Source organism: Culicoides brevitarsis, chromosome 3 (assembly GCF_036172545.1).
Source record: "Culicoides brevitarsis isolate CSIRO-B50_1 chromosome 3, AGI_CSIRO_Cbre_v1, whole genome shotgun sequence".
NCBI lineage: Eukaryota > Metazoa > Arthropoda > Insecta > Diptera > Ceratopogonidae > Culicoides > Culicoides brevitarsis.
The window spans coordinates 35,100,526-35,117,694 of NC_087087.1; the positions used below are offsets into that span (position 1 = coordinate 35,100,526).

At 32.4% G+C, this 17,169-nt stretch overlaps 2 protein-coding genes across 3 annotated transcripts; both read left to right on the plus strand.

Annotated features, from left to right (window-relative positions):
• The first annotated feature begins 2,401 nt into the window (after window positions 1–2,401).
• On the plus strand, window positions 2,402–4,173 carry LOC134833670 (acyl-coenzyme A thioesterase 9, mitochondrial-like). The gene is made up of 3 exons (XM_063848076.1): window positions 2,402–2,581; window positions 2,647–2,732; window positions 2,854–4,173. Exons 1-3 carry the CDS (start codon window positions 2,469–2,471, stop codon window positions 4,038–4,040), a joined length of 1,386 nt encoding a protein of 461 aa, XP_063704146.1. The 5' UTR covers window positions 2,402–2,468; the 3' UTR covers window positions 4,041–4,173.
• A 286-nt stretch (window positions 4,174–4,459) lies between these two features.
• LOC134833044 (dedicator of cytokinesis protein 1) lies at window positions 4,460–15,045 on the plus strand. 2 transcript variants are annotated; one of them, XM_063847199.1, is made up of 9 exons: window positions 4,460–4,661; window positions 5,320–5,597; window positions 5,661–7,819; window positions 9,218–9,392; window positions 10,279–10,401; window positions 10,567–11,886; window positions 12,103–13,256; window positions 13,723–14,063; window positions 14,125–15,045. In XM_063847199.1, exons 1-9 carry the CDS (start codon window positions 4,616–4,618, stop codon window positions 14,502–14,504), a joined length of 5,976 nt encoding a protein of 1,991 aa, XP_063703269.1. In that variant the 5' UTR covers window positions 4,460–4,615; the 3' UTR covers window positions 14,505–15,045. The 2 variants fall into 2 exon arrangements, with proteins under 2 accessions (XP_063703269.1, XP_063703271.1); XM_063847201.1 differs by lacking the exon at window positions 10,279–10,401.
• Window positions 15,046–17,169: the final 2,124 nt, after the last annotated feature.

The window sequence follows — 17,169 nt, forward strand, 5'->3', positions numbered from 1 at the left end:
TCAGAGGGCTCTAATTTGCTCCAAATGGATAAAAATTTGTCAGAGGGTTATCATTTTTAATCATTTTATAACTCAAAACTGCCAAAAAATTGAAACTGAAAAAAAATTTTTTCTTTGACACAGTTTTGATTTGAAAAATAAATCAAGAGCAAAAAAACTGTGTCAAAAACTGTGTCAAAGCAATTTTTGTCAAATCTTACTCCAAATGGATAAAAATTTATCAGAGGGGCTCTAATTTATCATTTTTAATCATTTTATAACTCAAAACTGCCGAAAATATGAAACTGAAAAAAAATTTTTTCTTTGACACAGTTTTGATTTGAAAACTAAATCAAGAGCAAAACTGTGTCAAAAACAATGTCAAAAACTGTGTCAAAGCAATTTTTGTCAAATCTTGCTCCAAATGGATAAAAATTTGTCAGAGGGCTCTAATTTATCATTTTTAATCATTTTATAACTCAAAACTGCCAAAAAATTGAAACTGAAAAAAAATTTTTTCTTTGACACAGTTTTGATTTGAAAAATAAATCAAGAGCAAAACTGTGTCAAAAACTATGTCAAAAACTGTGTCAAAGCAATTTTTGTCAAATCTTACTCCAAATGGATAAAAATTTATCAGAGGGGCTCTAATTTATCATTTTTAATCATTTTATAACTCAAAACTGCCGAAAATATGAAACTGAAAAAAAATTTTTTCTTTGACACAGTTTTGATTTGAAAACTAAATCAAGAGCAAAACTGTGTCAAAAACAATGTCAAAAACTGTGTCAAAGCAATTTTTGTCAAATCTTGCTCCAAATGGATAAAAATTTGTCAGAGGGCTCTAATTTATCATTTTTAATCATTTTATAACTCAAAACTGTCAAAAAATTGAAACTGAAAAAAAATTTTTTCTTTGACACAGTTTTGATTTGAAAACTAAATCAAGAGCAAAACTAAATAAAAAAACTGTGTCAAAGCAATTTTTGTCAAATCTTGCTCCAAATGGATAAAAATTTGTCAGAGGGCTCTAATTTATCATTTTTAAGCATTTTATAACTCAAAACTGCCAAAAAGTTGAAACTGAAAAAATTTTTTTTCTTTGACACAGTTTTGTTTTAAAAACTAAATCAAGAGCAAAAAAACTGTGTCAAAAACTGTGTCAAAGCAATTTTTGTCAAATCTTACTCCAAATGGATAAAAATTTATCAGAGGGCTCTAATTTATCATTTTTAAGCATTTTATAACTCAAAACTGCCAAAAAGTTGAAACTGAAAAAATATTTTTTCTTTGACACAGTTTTGTTTTAAAAACTAAATCAAGAGCAAAAAAACTATGTCAAAGCAATTTTTGTCAAATCTTTCTCCAAATGGATAAAAATTTATCAGAGGGCTCTAATTTATCATTTTTAAGCATTTTATTACTCAAAACTGCTAAAAAAATTGAAACTGAGAAAAAATTCATAAATTTAGTGAAAATTCCACAAAATTCAATGGAAAAAGCTGCATTATTCTCGGTAAGTAATAATTAATTAACTCCCTGAAAATAAATATGAAAATTTCCAAGGACAATATGTAACACGATGAATAACAATAATAAATAAATACTATTCATCGGATAAAGAGAAACACCTATTTTGAATGCGGCGGTAACCATGGAGCCATATGTTGCATTTATAAATGCAAATGATTCCTGTAGGGCCGTAAATGCGTACAGTTGCAGGGAAATTAATTAATTGACTGTCTTTGTAACATGCAACTGTAATTTATAATGAGCATTTGTAAATTTTGTATTATTTATATGGGATATTGATAGATTTGCACTGCAAATTGGGATGCTCAATGCTTAAACAGAGTAGGTATCGTGTGAATAGACAGCTAATTATTTGTCGATATATGAGCTGAGACGAAGATATAAATTTTTTTTCCAAATGTTGAAAATTTTTTTTTTTTTGATGAAAGTCATTGCTCAGGGCAAGTTTCATGGAAGAATTATTATAACGTTCGACTTTTTTTTCACAAATTTGAATGAATTTCTACTTCGCCGCCGCAATTTATTAAAATTGTAGCTCTCGAGTAGGTTCATTTCGTAAAAAATCACTTTTAATCGGTCTTTTTGTTTTAATTCTAAAGTAAGATGCTTTTTGAGACCTGAAAAAATTAAAAAATAATTAAATTAATTTCTTTGGAAGTCAAATAGAGCGAAATTTCATACTCGAACTCATAAATTTTGTGATTTTCATTGAACATTTAAAAAAAATTTCTGAAAAATTTCAAGTTTTTTTCTCATAATTTAATATTTTTTTGCTATCTTCATGTTCAAAATTTTAAAAACAAAGGAAAATCAAGTAAAATTCCACATAAATACAAAATGCGCTTATATCGAAAACTTACGTCGAGTAAAAATTTTTTAATATTTTCAGTCAAAACAAACAACACCGATCGACATCATCGCACTTATCAATTTTTCAGCAATAAAAACCTGTAAAAATGCTCCTTAGAGTGAATCAACTCCGATTGCTGCGAAATGCCTCCAAACTGTTACTATCGGATGCCAAAACTCCAAAATTGTGTCAATTGTCGGCGAAAACATCATTTTTACGGTACACCTTGACTTTTAATTTCTCTCTTATTTGGTAAAAATTCATTTCATTCATAAATTTTGCAGCACGATCACGAGCGGACCGTCGCAATTAGGAGGAACAGCAAATTCAAGCAAGGATTATGAAGCCACAGCTGGCACGATGGCTGAAGGTAATGACTCACGAAGCCTTTTTTCGCTATTTTTGTGTGATTATTTTTGGATGACGTCAAGTCCAAAGGTCACACACGTTTTTATTTGATGTTTTGCCATACATTTCTCTTTTTTTTTTAGTTAAACAAAAAATTATTGAAGCGCTTGGCATTCAAAGTTTCTACAATCCAATTGTGAGTACGCGTGAGCACTTGAGTCAATATGTTCCCGAATCGCAAGAAGGATTGCCGGCTCGTAGTATGCAAGATTCGTTCACATCTGCAATCATCCCAATTGGATCGGATCTCGCATTGCGCGACAAATACGTCGGATTTCTGGGAACAATTCGATTCGGGCGTTTAATGGAAGATATGGACATGTTTGCGGTCTGGATTGTTCATAATCACGTCAAAATTCCAAATTTGGATCCGAAAGTGCATCTCCCGTACACTTTTGTGACAATTTCTGTCGATAAAATCGATTTTACGGATTTAGTGCCGAAGCACGATGCGGATGTGAGACTTTCGGGACACGTTAGTTGGGTCGGCAGATCGAGTATTGAGTGCGTCATTTGGATGGAACAGAAACAACACGGAAAATGGCGAAAAATGACGCGAGCGCTATTTTTGATGGCAGCTCGTGATCCAACAAATACTCGAGCGGCATGCGTAAATCCGCTCGTTCCAGCGAACGATGAGGAAAAACTCATTTTCGAGGGCGGCGAAGGCAGAAAAAAACGTCGTTCGTTACTGCAAAAGCAAGATTTGATGAAATCTCCGCCAAATGCGTACGAACAAACGCTCATTCACGAGATGTTTAAGAAAAGTATCGATGTGAGTAGCAAAGCGTTCAATAAACGTATTCTTCCTCCGGGAACTGTTTGGATGGAAGACGCTGACATGTCAAATATCATCTTTTCGCATCCTGAAGATCGTAATGCACACAATAAAGTCTTCGGAGGTTTCCTTATGAGACACGCTTTGGAGCTTAGTTGGGCCTTGGCATACCAATTTAGCAAGCATCGCCCAACTTTAGTGAATATTTCAGATATTAGCTTCCATGCGCCTGTCGATGTCTCATCCCTGATCAATATGAGCGCACACGTAATCTTCACGGAGATGCATTACATGGAAATTGTCGTGCTTGCGGAAGTTTTTGATGCTGTTACAGGACAACGTACAACGACAAATTCCTTCTTTTATACGTACTCGTCGTCGGAAAAACTCCCCCAAATTATCCCACGAACGTACCATGAAGCTATGTGGTATCTTGATGGACGAAGGAAGTTCGTATATGCCATGGGACTCGATCAATCAGCACAAAAGTAGATAAAAATTTAAAAAATTCGAATTATTTATTAAAAAAATACCGAACGAAACGCTTTGAATTAACGGAGATTTTTAGCGAACAATTAAATTGTTACAAACAATATTTTAAAAAATTTAATTAAAATAAAATTAACTGAACTTAATTTTTTTATTTCATTTCACAAATTAAAAAAATAAAAAAAAAATATTTAAAAAAATAAAAAAATATTTAAAAAAATATTTTAAAAAAATATTTAAAAAAATATTTTAAAAAATATTTAAAAAAATATTTTAAAAAAATATTTAAAAAAATATTTTAAAAAAATATTTTTTTAAATATTTAAAAAATATTTTAAAAAATTTAAAAATATAAAAATTATTTAAGAAGTTAAAAACTTAAAAAAAAAAATTTTTTTTCTATTTTTTTAAAGCTATCATCATGCATAGAACAAACTCTCATCACACACCAATGCCAATCCCGCATTTTGACAGTTCTCACAATATTGTTGTTTAAGTTTACTTCGCTTGTGTGTTTTTATTTGAATTTTGTTTTAATTTTCTTATTTTTTTAACCCAAAAATGTTTTAATCACAAAAATGACTATTTGGAGTCCAATCAAAGGCGGTTGGCTGTATGGAATTGGTAAGAAGTGCCCGAAAATCCCGAATTTTCTCGCTTATCACACGGCGATGACTCGCTTTGCGGGGTGTGGTACAAAAAATCCAAATTCATCTCCGCTTTTCATGGAAAAACTCAAAATTCCATCGAAAAATACGAGATTCGATGGAAACACAATGTAAACATCAACAAAATTGCCACAATTTAACGCGAAAATTATTGGATTATGCAACCAAATGAACTTTTCAAATAAAATGCTTATCATGATCAGCTCGTGTGTTGATGTTGATGACGACGAGTGAATCACGACACAGTGCGATACTTTTTACAACGCTGACTTAGAACTTTGTGAGAACTGAATGCAGTAAAATAATAGCTTATCGCCGAGCTGAGATGATTAGAATGCTCTTTCTCTCGACGTATATTTTGACTATTGTGCCCTTGTAGGCATTTGATCACAGGAAGCAGCTCAAATTTCGTTTGTGTGTTAACAAACCCCTTATTATTTCACTTTTTTTTGTTTTGTTTATGACGGTCACCTCTCTCTCTCGCTCGAAAAAACTGGCAATTAAGCGTTTTTGCCTGCGATAAGCGAAAAAAAAGTCATTCAGTAGTTGTTTTTCGTTCTATTTAGACGATATTGCGTTGAAATTTAATCAAAAAAATTTTTTTTCCAACTTAGCGAAGAGCCATTACAGCCAAGACGCCGCGAAGAGATTGTCGTTGACGACGGGAGATGCCATCATAATCAAGAGCGAAAGTGAAAATTGGTATTTCGGATATAAGAAAGACGATCGACACCAACATGGGATATTTCCGAAGAATTTTGTCGTCATTGTTGATGCTTACAAGTGCTCCGATGGCTTCCGCGACGTGTACAAGATAAAACGAAGCTCGATTGTCGAGGAAATTACAACAGTTTTGAAAGAGTGGCACAATCATTTGAACAGCTTCTACTTGGTAAATCTCATTTTTTTTAATGACGCGCTTCGTTGATTAATTTTATTGTTTTTTTTTTTGTAGAACGACAAGAAAAATTTCATAGGACTGCAGGAGAAAATGTTAAATTTAATTAAATTGCGTCAACAATTACTGTCAGGTAATTTACCCACGGATGAATTTCGTGAATTGAAGCTGAAGGCCACTGCGCAAATTGACACGGGAAACAACATGTTAAAGCTGGATATGGTAGTGCGTGATGATGCTGGCGACATAATTGACTTCAGCTCAATTTCCACGACACAACTGTACGAATTGCATTGCAAAGCGGTCGAACGTATCAAGCAATCAACCACAACAGGCAAAATCGCGAATCGAAATCGAAATTCAAAGAATTTCAACATTATTTCGCACAACTTTCTCGTCACTGTCAACAATATCCAATGCAAATTCGTCGACGACATGGAGTTACTTTTTACTATTTACACGGTGCAGGCGAGTCAAGTAGCGCAATTGACGGAAAATTATCTCGTGCCATGGGTAAAAGGCGATTCCTACAAAGAAATTAAACTTTTGTTCACGGATATGAGCACCGATGATATCGATCAGACCAAATTATTTCTCGTTGCGTTCATGGTACGAGTTGGCGCGATGGAAGCACGCGATCCTGATGCTCAACAAGCGCCGCGGAAGACAATTTTACCGAATTTCTCTATTGGTCATCGTCGTGAATCGTCAATTTCGAACCAAAGCTTATCCGTGATCGATCATTTGAGACGCCCATTTGGCGTTGCGATACTGGATTTGACTCCAATTCGATCCCGACCCGGCGATTTCGACAATAGCATCGACATGACAATTCATGTACATGAAAAAGAGTGTCTCGATGCATATCTAAGACGCGTTCTGATGAATCGCGATAAGCCAGATGCGGTTACAGATACTCGTAACATCAGTGTGAGCGTGGAAATGTTGCATGGAGACATCAAACAGATCAAAGAGGATTATGCGCATATTTTGCGAAACATTTCCTTTGCACGCAAAATGGGATTTCCCGAAGTAATTTTGCCCGGCGACATCAGAAATGATCTTTACTTGACACTGGTTGGAGCTGATCTCGCCAAATCCGTAAGACGAGGCGAAACAAATATAGAAGTTCATGTTACGGTGTGTCTCGAGAATGGCGATGTCGTGCCAAATGCAATTTCCAAGGGCGGAGGTTCAAATTTGGAAGATGAATATCGCACAATTGTTTATGCGCACGATGAGCATCCAAAATGGGTTGAAACGATCAAAATTGTGCTGCCTATCGAGAATTTCAAGCATTGTCATGTGAGATTTTTGTTCAAACATCGTCACAGTCAAGAATCTAAAGACAAGGGAAATAAGCCATTCGCTTTGGCACACATGAAACTCATGGCGGAAGACGAAACGGCGATTCAACAAGGCGAACATAGTCTCGCTGTGTACAAAATCGACAAGAAAATCGATGATTCGATGATGCGAAATTACCTTACGTTACCTACGAAAGTCGATCCTGCTGCGGAAAAGCCTTCGACGCAAGGATTCTCGTTCCAACCCAAAGATTCCTTCTACGTGAAGACTAATTTATGCAGTACGCGACTCACACAAGACCGAAAATTGCTTAGTTTACTCAATTGGCAATCCAACAAAGAAGCTCTTGAACAATCTCTTCAAGACTTATTGAATGTCGATGAAGCGGAAATGGTTAAATTCCTACAAGATATACTCGATGCGTTATTTTTCATCTTTGATGCACATGCTGAGCACGAAAAACTCGTATTTCAAAACGTCGTGAGGCTCATCGATGTCGTTTCCAACCCAAAATACAAACTTTTCGAGTCAGTATTGGATTTGTACATCAAAGAGGGCTTTTCAGCAACTTTGGCATATTCAAAGCTCATTGAATTGTTGCGATCGCAGATATTTGATACGGTGCATTTGGAAAATACTCGCGATGATGATTTGTTTAAAGTCCTGAAACATTTGCATTATATCATGAAATTCATCGTTCAATCGAGAATTTTGTTCACAAATTGCACGCAGTTAATGGAGCAAAATAAATTTGACACGTTGATCGAAGGGCTTTTAGTGGCATTCAATATTCTCATTTCCAATAACAACCCGGAAAAGTCGTTGCTGAAGTCAAAAGGAGCTGTTTTGAAGTATTTGCATGTTGTTGCTTCGGATTTAATTAAAGTTTACGATCCAATTAAATTGAGGTAAGTTTTATTTTTTTTTTATTCCAAATGAAAATCAAAAATAAGGTCCAAAATTTTTTAAAATAAATTTTGGCGGGAAAATTTTTTCGCGTTATTTTGAAAATTAACAATTCAATTTAATTAATTGAATTAAAAGCTTTTTTTGCTGAATTTTTGATTAACAAATTGAATTCAGTTTCTAAAAAACCTTTTAATCTAATCAAAATAACGCGAATAAAATTTCCCGCCAAAATTATCAAATATCCGATCTTAAAGATCTTTGACCGCCATTGCAAAGATCGGAAGATCAAACAAAAATTGTAGTTTTGTCGTAATTTTTATTGTAATTTGTAGACTCACAAATTAATTTGAAATAATTCTGCCATCTTGAGTATCTTTAAAAAGTTAGATCAATAAAAAACAAGATGGCGGAAAATCTCTTAAAAATTTTGATAAAAAGTAGTGTTTTTCGCCGAAAAAATTCTGATCAGTAATTTCTGAAAAATATAAAAAAATTATTGCTTAACTTAAATATTTTTCAAAGTATCATAAAACTTTTTTATTTTAGATTTTCGACTTTTAAAATCGGACTTTATTTTTGATTTTCATAAAAATTGCCTAAATTTCTTTAAAATCTTCCATTTTGATGATGATAATAGTCGGGAGGCAGATAAAAAACTTTCGGGATGAAATGTCCATTTTTGCTGGGTTGCTTGAAATTTGCTGCTTGTACATTCGAGAGTTTCGGCAACATGTAATAGACAACGCTCTGATGATGACTCAATGCAACAGGCGATTCAAACACGAAAAATCCTTCGGGTTTCCATGGCGCGGGATTATTCAACTGCTGAACTTGCAAAAAGCTGTTGTCAATTTCTTCATTCGGCGGCAGAGGCAAGACTTCAGAGGGATGAGGAGTTGTTGGTTCAAAATCTGTCTCAATTTCAGGCGGAGGAAATGGAATATTTGGTTTCTCGTAATGATATCCTTCGTGAGTTTTCTCTTCCAAATCAACAACTTGCTCTTGTGTCAGCGACGGGCGATGATAAATTGGAATTCCGTGTGGATCAGGACGAAAAGGTTGTCGAATAATTTTTTCAGGCAACTCGTTATTTCCGAAAATTTTCGCGTATTCGTGTTTCAAGCTGAATCGAGGACGATTTAAATCTGAAACGTCAGCTTTTGTACACGAAAAAGCCGTTAACACGAGAAAAATGATTGTGAACATTTTGCGTTTGACAAATTCCAACAACTACTGATGCCGAATCTGATGTGTTTGAGCTCTTATATAATTCGCAGAGAGCATCTCATTAATATGCATGTCGCGAATGCCCACGAACAAACGACTATTATCATCGCAGAATCTCCTTTTTTGAATATTATTTTACATCATCTCATGAATTCTTCGTTATTTTTTAGTCACAAAGTCGAGGGCATCATCAACAGCATTCCGCCGGGACATTTGAGTCAATCCAAGATGATCGCAATTAAGGATTTAGTTGAATCGCAAATATTCAGATTGCCACAATGTCGTGCAATATTGCTGCCTGTCTTCTGTAAACAGATCGTTGAGAGACTAGAAGGGAATTCAGAGGTAAGTTTTTACAATTTTTTATGGTTTATGCTTTTTACGTGTTATTGCATTAAATGGGTTGAAGCAATGAGGCATTTTTTTCATATTTCAAAGAAATTTTATTTAGGTATATTTGAAATTAAAATTTAAAATTATTGACTCGAAAAAAAAATTTTTTTTTTTCAAATTTTCGAATAATAAAAAAATTAATTAATAAAAAAAATAAAAGTTAAAAAAATTAATAAGAAAAAAAAAATTTTTTTTTTGATGAAATTTGAATTTTTGACTTCTTTTTAATTTTTATCTTTTTTTTTCATTTTTTGATTAAAAATTCATAATTTTAAAAATTCTCTTGCATTGAATTTTTTTCGAAAAATATTAAAATTTAAAAAATTATTTTTAACTTAAATTTTTAATTAAAAATTAATTTTTATCAAAAAAATTCAATTTCATAAAATTTTTATTTTTTTTTTGAAAAATAAATATTTTTTTTAAAAATATTTATTTTTTTTATAAAAAAAAATTTTTTTTTATCATGAAAAATTTTTTTTTAATATGAAATTTTTCTCTCATTGCTTCAACCTAAATTTTAATAAATCCCAAACGCATGTTTTGCATTGTTATTAATCCGTGTTGCTTGTGAATGTCTCTAAAACTTACTATTGTGCTTCCATTAATTTCATGTGTGCATTTTTTGTATGTCAAGGAGAAATTCTTGGTTTTTTTGTTTGTTTGTTTTTTCGTTAATTAATTGCCTCACGCATTGCTTGCCATTGTCACTTGTCAACTAATTCCTCAAAATTTAAGCCGAAACTGATTTTCTATAAATTTTTTTCCATAAAAAAAATGTGTCGTGTGCCCTTTTTTAACACATTGAAACACAAAACCACACAAAAAATAAACACAGAATGATAACCGATTGAACTTGGCAACGGCAATCATCAATCAGCAAAACACAAATAAGAAGTTGCAAATTTTATTGGGTATCGATCCGAACCAGATTGAAAGACCATCCGTTGTGACAAATAAGGTAAAAAAAAAACACGAACGACACGAAATTTCGATGTAACGAGTGATTTGTGAGTAGTTTGATGTGTGGATTGAAAGTGATTAACAAACACCCTGTAGACGTTTGAATTTTTTTCTTAATTTTTTCTCGTTGAAATTTGCTAATTTTTCGTTTTTCCTTCCACAGATGCAAGAATGTATCAACATTTTGAACAATGTGTTGAAGAATTTGTCGCGCACGAACATCGGAACAGTTGAACATGATATAAAAACCATCATGACATCGATCCTTCGAACAATTATCCAGAGTGTTGTTGCCATGTCGGATGACAATCCGTTGAAAGGAAATCTTGTTGCCATCATGCTTGGGATTTTTCATCACATGCGAGCCGATCATTATCGAATTTACGTGCAAAATCTCCCCTCAAAGTTGGATAAACAAGATTTCTTGTCGGAAATTCTCTGCGTTTTCGCGAATCTTGTTCAAAAATCTGTCTTCCCGCCTGACTGGATGGATATGATAATGCATCAAAATACCGTGATTCTCGAAAGTTTACGTCACTTTTCTGTCATCATCATGGAGCACTTTTACACGAAGAATCGCGACAACGAAGTCACTTTCGTGAAAGATGTTTGGTCGAAATTCTTCCATTGTGCCACGAGTTTTCTCGTTCAAAAGTCGTTGCAAATCGATCAGTTCTCGTCGAACAAGAAATCCATCATCATTAAGCGATATCGAGACATTCGACGCGAAACTGCTGTTGAAGTTCGTCGAATGTGGTTCAATTTGGGCGAATATAAGGTTCATTTCATACCGGAACTCGTTGGATCTATCCTCGAGATGAGCATGTTACCTGATGAGGAAATCCGTAAAGCATCAATTCCCATATTTCCGGATATGATGATGAGCGAGGCACTTTCTTCGCGTTATGTACCCGACAGTTTTGGCGATACGAAACGCAATTCGGGACATTGCAAGGGAAATTTCAACGATTTTGAGACGGAAATGATCAAAAAGTTGGATCATTTAATCCAACGAGGCGATGGAGACGAAGCCTATCGACATTTGTTCGATAAAATGATGACGGGAACGTGCAAACAAGTCGTCAACTTGAAGGAAGAAGGAGTTGCTTTTGTGAAAAAAGCTGTCATGCTAATGGGAAAGTTGCTCGAGTATCGAAATGTTCTTAAGGAACAAAGTATTGACAATCAAATGGCATGCATTGTGCAAATTTTGGAGTTTTATGCAGAGACAAAACATACAGATATGTACGTTCGGTACCTGGCACGTCTCTATAATTTGCACAAAATGTGCGATAATTACACGGAAGCGGCTTACACGGTGAAAAAACTCTCGGGACTGTTAAAATGGGACGACATAAAGTTGTCGAATAATCTCAAATGTGAGTTTACAGAACGATTTGAGGCAATAACGCATCGAGAATTGAAGGAGCAATTGCATCATTATATCATCGAGCTCTTCGACAAAGGGCGAATGTGGGAAACGGTAAGAATTTTTTTTCATTTTTTAGAAATTTTTTTTTATATATATTTGAATTTTTTTTTTTTTTTTAAATTTTATTTTTTTTATATTTTTTTAATTTAAATTTTTTATAGTTTTTTTCTGTATTATTTTTAATTTTTTTTTTTTTTAAATTGTTTTTTTTTTTTTTTTTTTTTTTTATTTTTGCAAAAATTTGATTAAAAATTTTTAAATTTTCAGGCATTGGATGTTTGTAAGGAGCTTGCTTACCAATTCGAGACAGAAACTTACGACTACAAGGGATTAAGTGAATTGCATAAACGCATGAGCGGGTTTTACCAAAAAATTCTGAATGAGTACAACACAAAAGATACAAAGGACACAAAAGAGACAAAGGACCCAAAAGACGCAAAAGACGATAAACCTTCCATGATTCGCGTGGGATGTGAATATTTCCGTGTTGGCTTCTATGGACAAGGATTTCCCGAGTTTTTGCGGAATAAACAGTTCATTTATCGCGGAGCGGAATGCGAAAAACTCGAGTCTTTCAATACGCGACTTCAACGACAACATCCAAAAGCGGAATTACTTCAAAATTTGGAAATTCCGGGACGAGACATTCAAGATGCGAAAGTTCAGTACATCCAAGCTGTCGCTGTGAAACCGATACCCAGTGAAAAACTGAAAATTCTTCAGGATAAATTTGTGCACGAAAACATTGCAAACTTTTACAAATCCAACAACGTTCAAAAATTCGAGCTGCGACGTCCTTATTACGCGGAGGGCTTTGCGAAAGACGATGTTGCCGGTTTATGGGTCGATCGCATGATTATGGAAACAGCAACACCTTTGCCAAACATTTTAAAGAGCTCGTTGATCACAAATGTGACAATTACGAAAGTTTCGCCGATTCAAAATGCCATTGAGACCATGGAGAAGGAGAACAAAAGTTTACGAGAATTAGTTGTGAAGTATTCCGTGAATCCAAATGCTCCGATTCAACAGTTGAGCATGAAATTGAACGGCGTTGTCGAAGCTGCTGTCATGGGAGGATTGAAAGTTTACGAAAATGCGTTCTTATCGGAAGAATATAGTGCGAAAAATCCTCGTGATTACTCGGAAGTGCAAAAATTGAAGGATTTAATAGCAAATCAGATGCCATTATTGCAAAATCTCGTCACAATTCATAAGGAATTAACTTCAAAGTCCAATGATCTTCAAAATTTCCATAAAAACATCGAAGAGAAGTTTAATAAGATGCAAACGGAAATTGAGGAGAAATATGGAAAGAGAACTGCTGATTTTGATCAAATTGTGGTATTAAGACGATCGGTAGGCGTTCATATTCCCACCAATGCGAATCGACAATCCGGAGAGAGTGTTAATTCTGAAGGGTAAGATTTTTTTTGAACATTTTATCCTGTGCCCTTTTTTCATAATTTTTCAAGGAATTTTAAAAAAATTAAAAAAAAAATAATTTTGGACTGAAAATGATTTTTTTACTCTAAAAATAATTTTTCGAAAATTATTGAACTTATGTTTTCAAAATAAAAAAAAATGAAAAATTATTTTTTTAAATTTTTTATGAAAAATTATTTTTTAAATTTTTTATGAAAAATTATTTTTTAAAATTTTTTATGAAAAATTATTTTTTCGAGTTTAATACCGCAAAAACTTTTTTAAATGCGGTAAAAAATAATTTTGGAAAAAATGATTATTTTTTAAAATTTTTTATGAAAAATTATTTTTTAAAATTTTTTATGAAAAATTATTTTTTAAAATTTTTTATGAAAAATTATTTTTTAAAATTTTCTATGAAAAATTATTTTTTAAAATTTTATAAAAAATTATTTTTTTTAGAAGTGACAAAAACCCCCGAAGCATAATGTCACAAATTTTCCAACCAACTTTGACACGCAACAAGAAACGAAAGAAGAGTTCTCGTGAAACAAGTTTATGGCATGTTAGCGATGTAGGAGATGATAATCGAAGTTATTCGTCACTCGCGTCATACGATATGCAATCGCCATCAACTCCAACTCCGTCGATTGTTGGAATGTCTCCAAGTGCACGAATTGAATTATCTGAACCGTTAACGCCAAAACGTCCCTTACGTTCGGAGCATGATCGACGAATGTCTCGTCCGCCAAGCACTTTGACAAATGGTTCAGTTCTCAGTTTGGATAGTAATTTGACAGAAGGTATTTTTTTGAAAATTTATTTTTTTTTCGAAAAAAAATTTAATGAAAAAATTTTTTTTAGTGATTTCCGACACAGAAACAGATTCTGTGCCTCCGCCAGTCCCGCCAAAGAATCCCCGTGACTCTGATCTGTTCGGTTCAATTGGAGGCAATAGCAATCGAAGTAGCGGCGAATCTTCTGACATGACACGTGATAGTCATTCAACAGCCGAGAGCATTTATTCGCCCGTTTATAATCCGAGTTACGAGACAATTGCATTGCGTTCGAAGCCTGTGCAATCGGATTATGTAACAAATTTGTCGTCGATCATTTCGGGGAAACCCATTGATTTTGACGATAAGAAAAGAGCTCCAACTCCCCCGCCAAAGCCATCACGTTCCGCCAAATCGACGCCCACGAAGGAACGTCACAGAGATTTCGAAAACAATAATGTCGAGTGAATTCCAGTGTCTGTGACAATGACAAGCCAAAGTATTTTATTTTAATCGCTTTATTCTTCGTTTACTTAAATATTGTGCAGTATTGTTCACCACCCGATCTACTTACTCGTTCAAACTCACTTATTACTTGTACTCAATTAATATTTGTGTCTTTTAACGCGTTTACAATATATTCTAAATAGGGCTCACGCAATGAGGGAAAATTTTTTTTCATATTGTAAAATTTTCAAAAATTTTATTTTATTTTTTTTATGAAAAATTTTCAAAAAAAAATATTTTTTTAATAATTTTTTGTTTTCATAAAAATTAAAAAAAAAATTTTTGTAAAATGTTTGCTTCATGAAAAATTTTAAAAAAATTATTTTCTTAAAAAATAAAAAAAAATCAAATTTTGATACAAAAAGTGCCAAATTTTAAGAAATTTTATATTTTATGAGAAAAAAATTGAAAAAAACAAATTTTGAAATTTGAAAAAAATTAAGTAGAAAATGTGAAAATATTTTACTCATTGCAAAAAGCCAACATTAGTATAAGAAAGATATTTTATTACCAAGCAATATATTTTATGATAAAAAAAAAGTTAAATATTCAATTGTTAGCATTTAGTTCAACCTCTTTGTGGTATCATGTGCCTTTAAAATTTAGTAAAATAAAGTATTATCAAATAAAAACTCATTTTTTCATTTATGACAAATATAATTTTTTCTTTTCTCATACAAACTAAAAATTTGTTCTTTGTCTAATTTTTTGATGTTTTGTTTCAATAGATATCAACCCAATATGAACAGAAATCATCTTCAGAATGACTTTTTATTCAGTTTCAAGCTTAAAATTGCTCGAAAATTAACTTGCAAAATTTATCACGATTTTAAGTCAGCATGAGGAAGAATCGTGAAAAATTTTATTTGTTCGAAAATTGAGAAAATATGAATGGAAATCATCTTCAGAATGACTTTTTATTCAGTTTCAAGCTTAAAATTGCTCGAAAATTAACTTGCAAAATTTATCACGATTTTAAGTCAGCATGAGGAAGAATCGTGAAAAATTTTATTTGTTCGAAAATTGAGAAAATATGAATGGAAATCATCTTCAGAATGACTTTTTATTCAGTTTCAAGCTTAAAATTGCTCAAAAATTAACTTGCAAAATTTATCACGATTTTAAGTCAGCATGAGAAAGAATCGTGAAAAATTTTATTTGTTCGAAAATTGAGAAAATATGAATGGAAATCATCTTCAGAATGACTTTTTATTCAGTTTCAAGCTTAAAATTGCTCAAAAATTAACTTGCAAAATTTATCACGATTTTAAGTCAGCATGAGGAAGAATCGTGAAAAATTTTATTTGTTCGAAAATTGAGAAAATATGAATGGAAATCATCTTCAGAATGACTTTTTATTCAGTTTCAAGCTTAAAATTGCTCAAAAATTAACTTGCAAAATTTATCACGATTTTAAGTCAGCATGAGGAAGAATCGTGAAAAATTTTATTTGTTCGAAAATTGAGAAAATATGAATGGAAATCATCTTCAGAATGACTTTTTATTCAGTTTCAAGCTTAAAATTGCTCAAAAATTAACTTGCAAAATTTATCACGATTTTAAGTCAGCATGAGGAAGAATCGTGAAAAATTTTATTTGTTCGAAAATTGAGAAAATATGAATGGAAATCATCTTCAGAATGACTTTTTATTCAGTTTCAAGCTTAAAATTGCTCGAAAATTAACTTGCAAAATTTATCACGATTTTAAGTCAGCATGAGGAAGAATCGTGAAAAATTTTATTTGTTCGAAAATTGAGAAAATATGAATGGAAATCATCTTCAGAATGACTTTTTATTCAGTTTCAAGCTTAAAATTGCTCGAAAATTAACTTGCAAAATTTATCACGATTTTAAGTCAGCATGAGGAAGAATCGTGAAAAATTTTATTTGTTCGAAAATTGAGAAAATATGAATGGAAATCATCTTCAGAATGACTTTTTATTCAGTTTCAAGCTTAAAATTGCTCGAAAATTAACTTGCAAAATTTATCACGATTTTAAGTCAGCATGAGGAAGAATCGTGAAAAATTTTATTTGTTCGAAAATTGAGAAAATATGAATGGAAATCATCTTCAGAATGACTTTTTATTCAGTTTCAAGCTTAAAATTGCTCGAAAATTAACTTGCAAAATTTATCACGATTTTAAGTCAGCATGAGGAAGAATCGTGAAAAATTTTATTTGTTCGAAAATTGAGAAAATATGAATGGAAATCATCTTCAGAATGACTTTTTATTCAGTTTCAAGCTTAAAATTGCTCAAAAATTAACTTGCAAAATTTATCACGATTTTAAGTCAGCATGAGGAAGAATCGTGAAAAATTTTATTTGTTCGAAAATTGAGAAAATATGAATGGAAATCATCTTCAGAATGACTTTTTATTCAGTTTCAAGCTTAAAATTGCTCGAAAATTAACTTGCAAAATTTATCACGATTTTAAGTCAGCATGAGGAAGAATCGTGAAAAATTTTATTTGTTCGAAAATTGAGAAAATATGAATGGAAATCATCTTCAGAATGACTTTTTATTCAGTTTCAAGCTTAAAATTGCTCGAAAATTAACTTGCAAAATTTATCACGATTTTAAGTCAGCATGAGGAAGAATCGTGAAAAATTTTATTTGTTCGA

Excerpts from the sequence above, each read along its gene's own strand:
- LOC134833044 (XM_063847199.1), top strand. The coding sequence starts at position 4,616 with ATGACTATTTGGAGTCCAATCAAAGGCGGTTGGCTGTATGGAATTG. Across the intron at positions 9,393-10,278 it reads GACTAGAAGGGAATTCAGAG|AATGATAACCGATTGAACTT; the intron begins GTAAGTTTTTAC and ends AAATAAACACAG. Across the intron at positions 10,402-10,566 it reads CATCCGTTGTGACAAATAAG|ATGCAAGAATGTATCAACAT; the intron begins GTAAAAAAAAAA and ends TTCCTTCCACAG.
- LOC134833670 (XM_063848076.1), top strand. The coding sequence starts at position 2,469 with ATGCTCCTTAGAGTGAATCAACTCCGATTGCTGCGAAATGCCTCCAAA. Across the intron at positions 2,582-2,646 it reads GCGAAAACATCATTTTTACG|CACGATCACGAGCGGACCGT; the intron begins GTACACCTTGAC and ends TAAATTTTGCAG. Across the intron at positions 2,733-2,853 it reads AGCTGGCACGATGGCTGAAG|TTAAACAAAAAATTATTGAA; the intron begins GTAATGACTCAC and ends TTTTTTTTTTAG.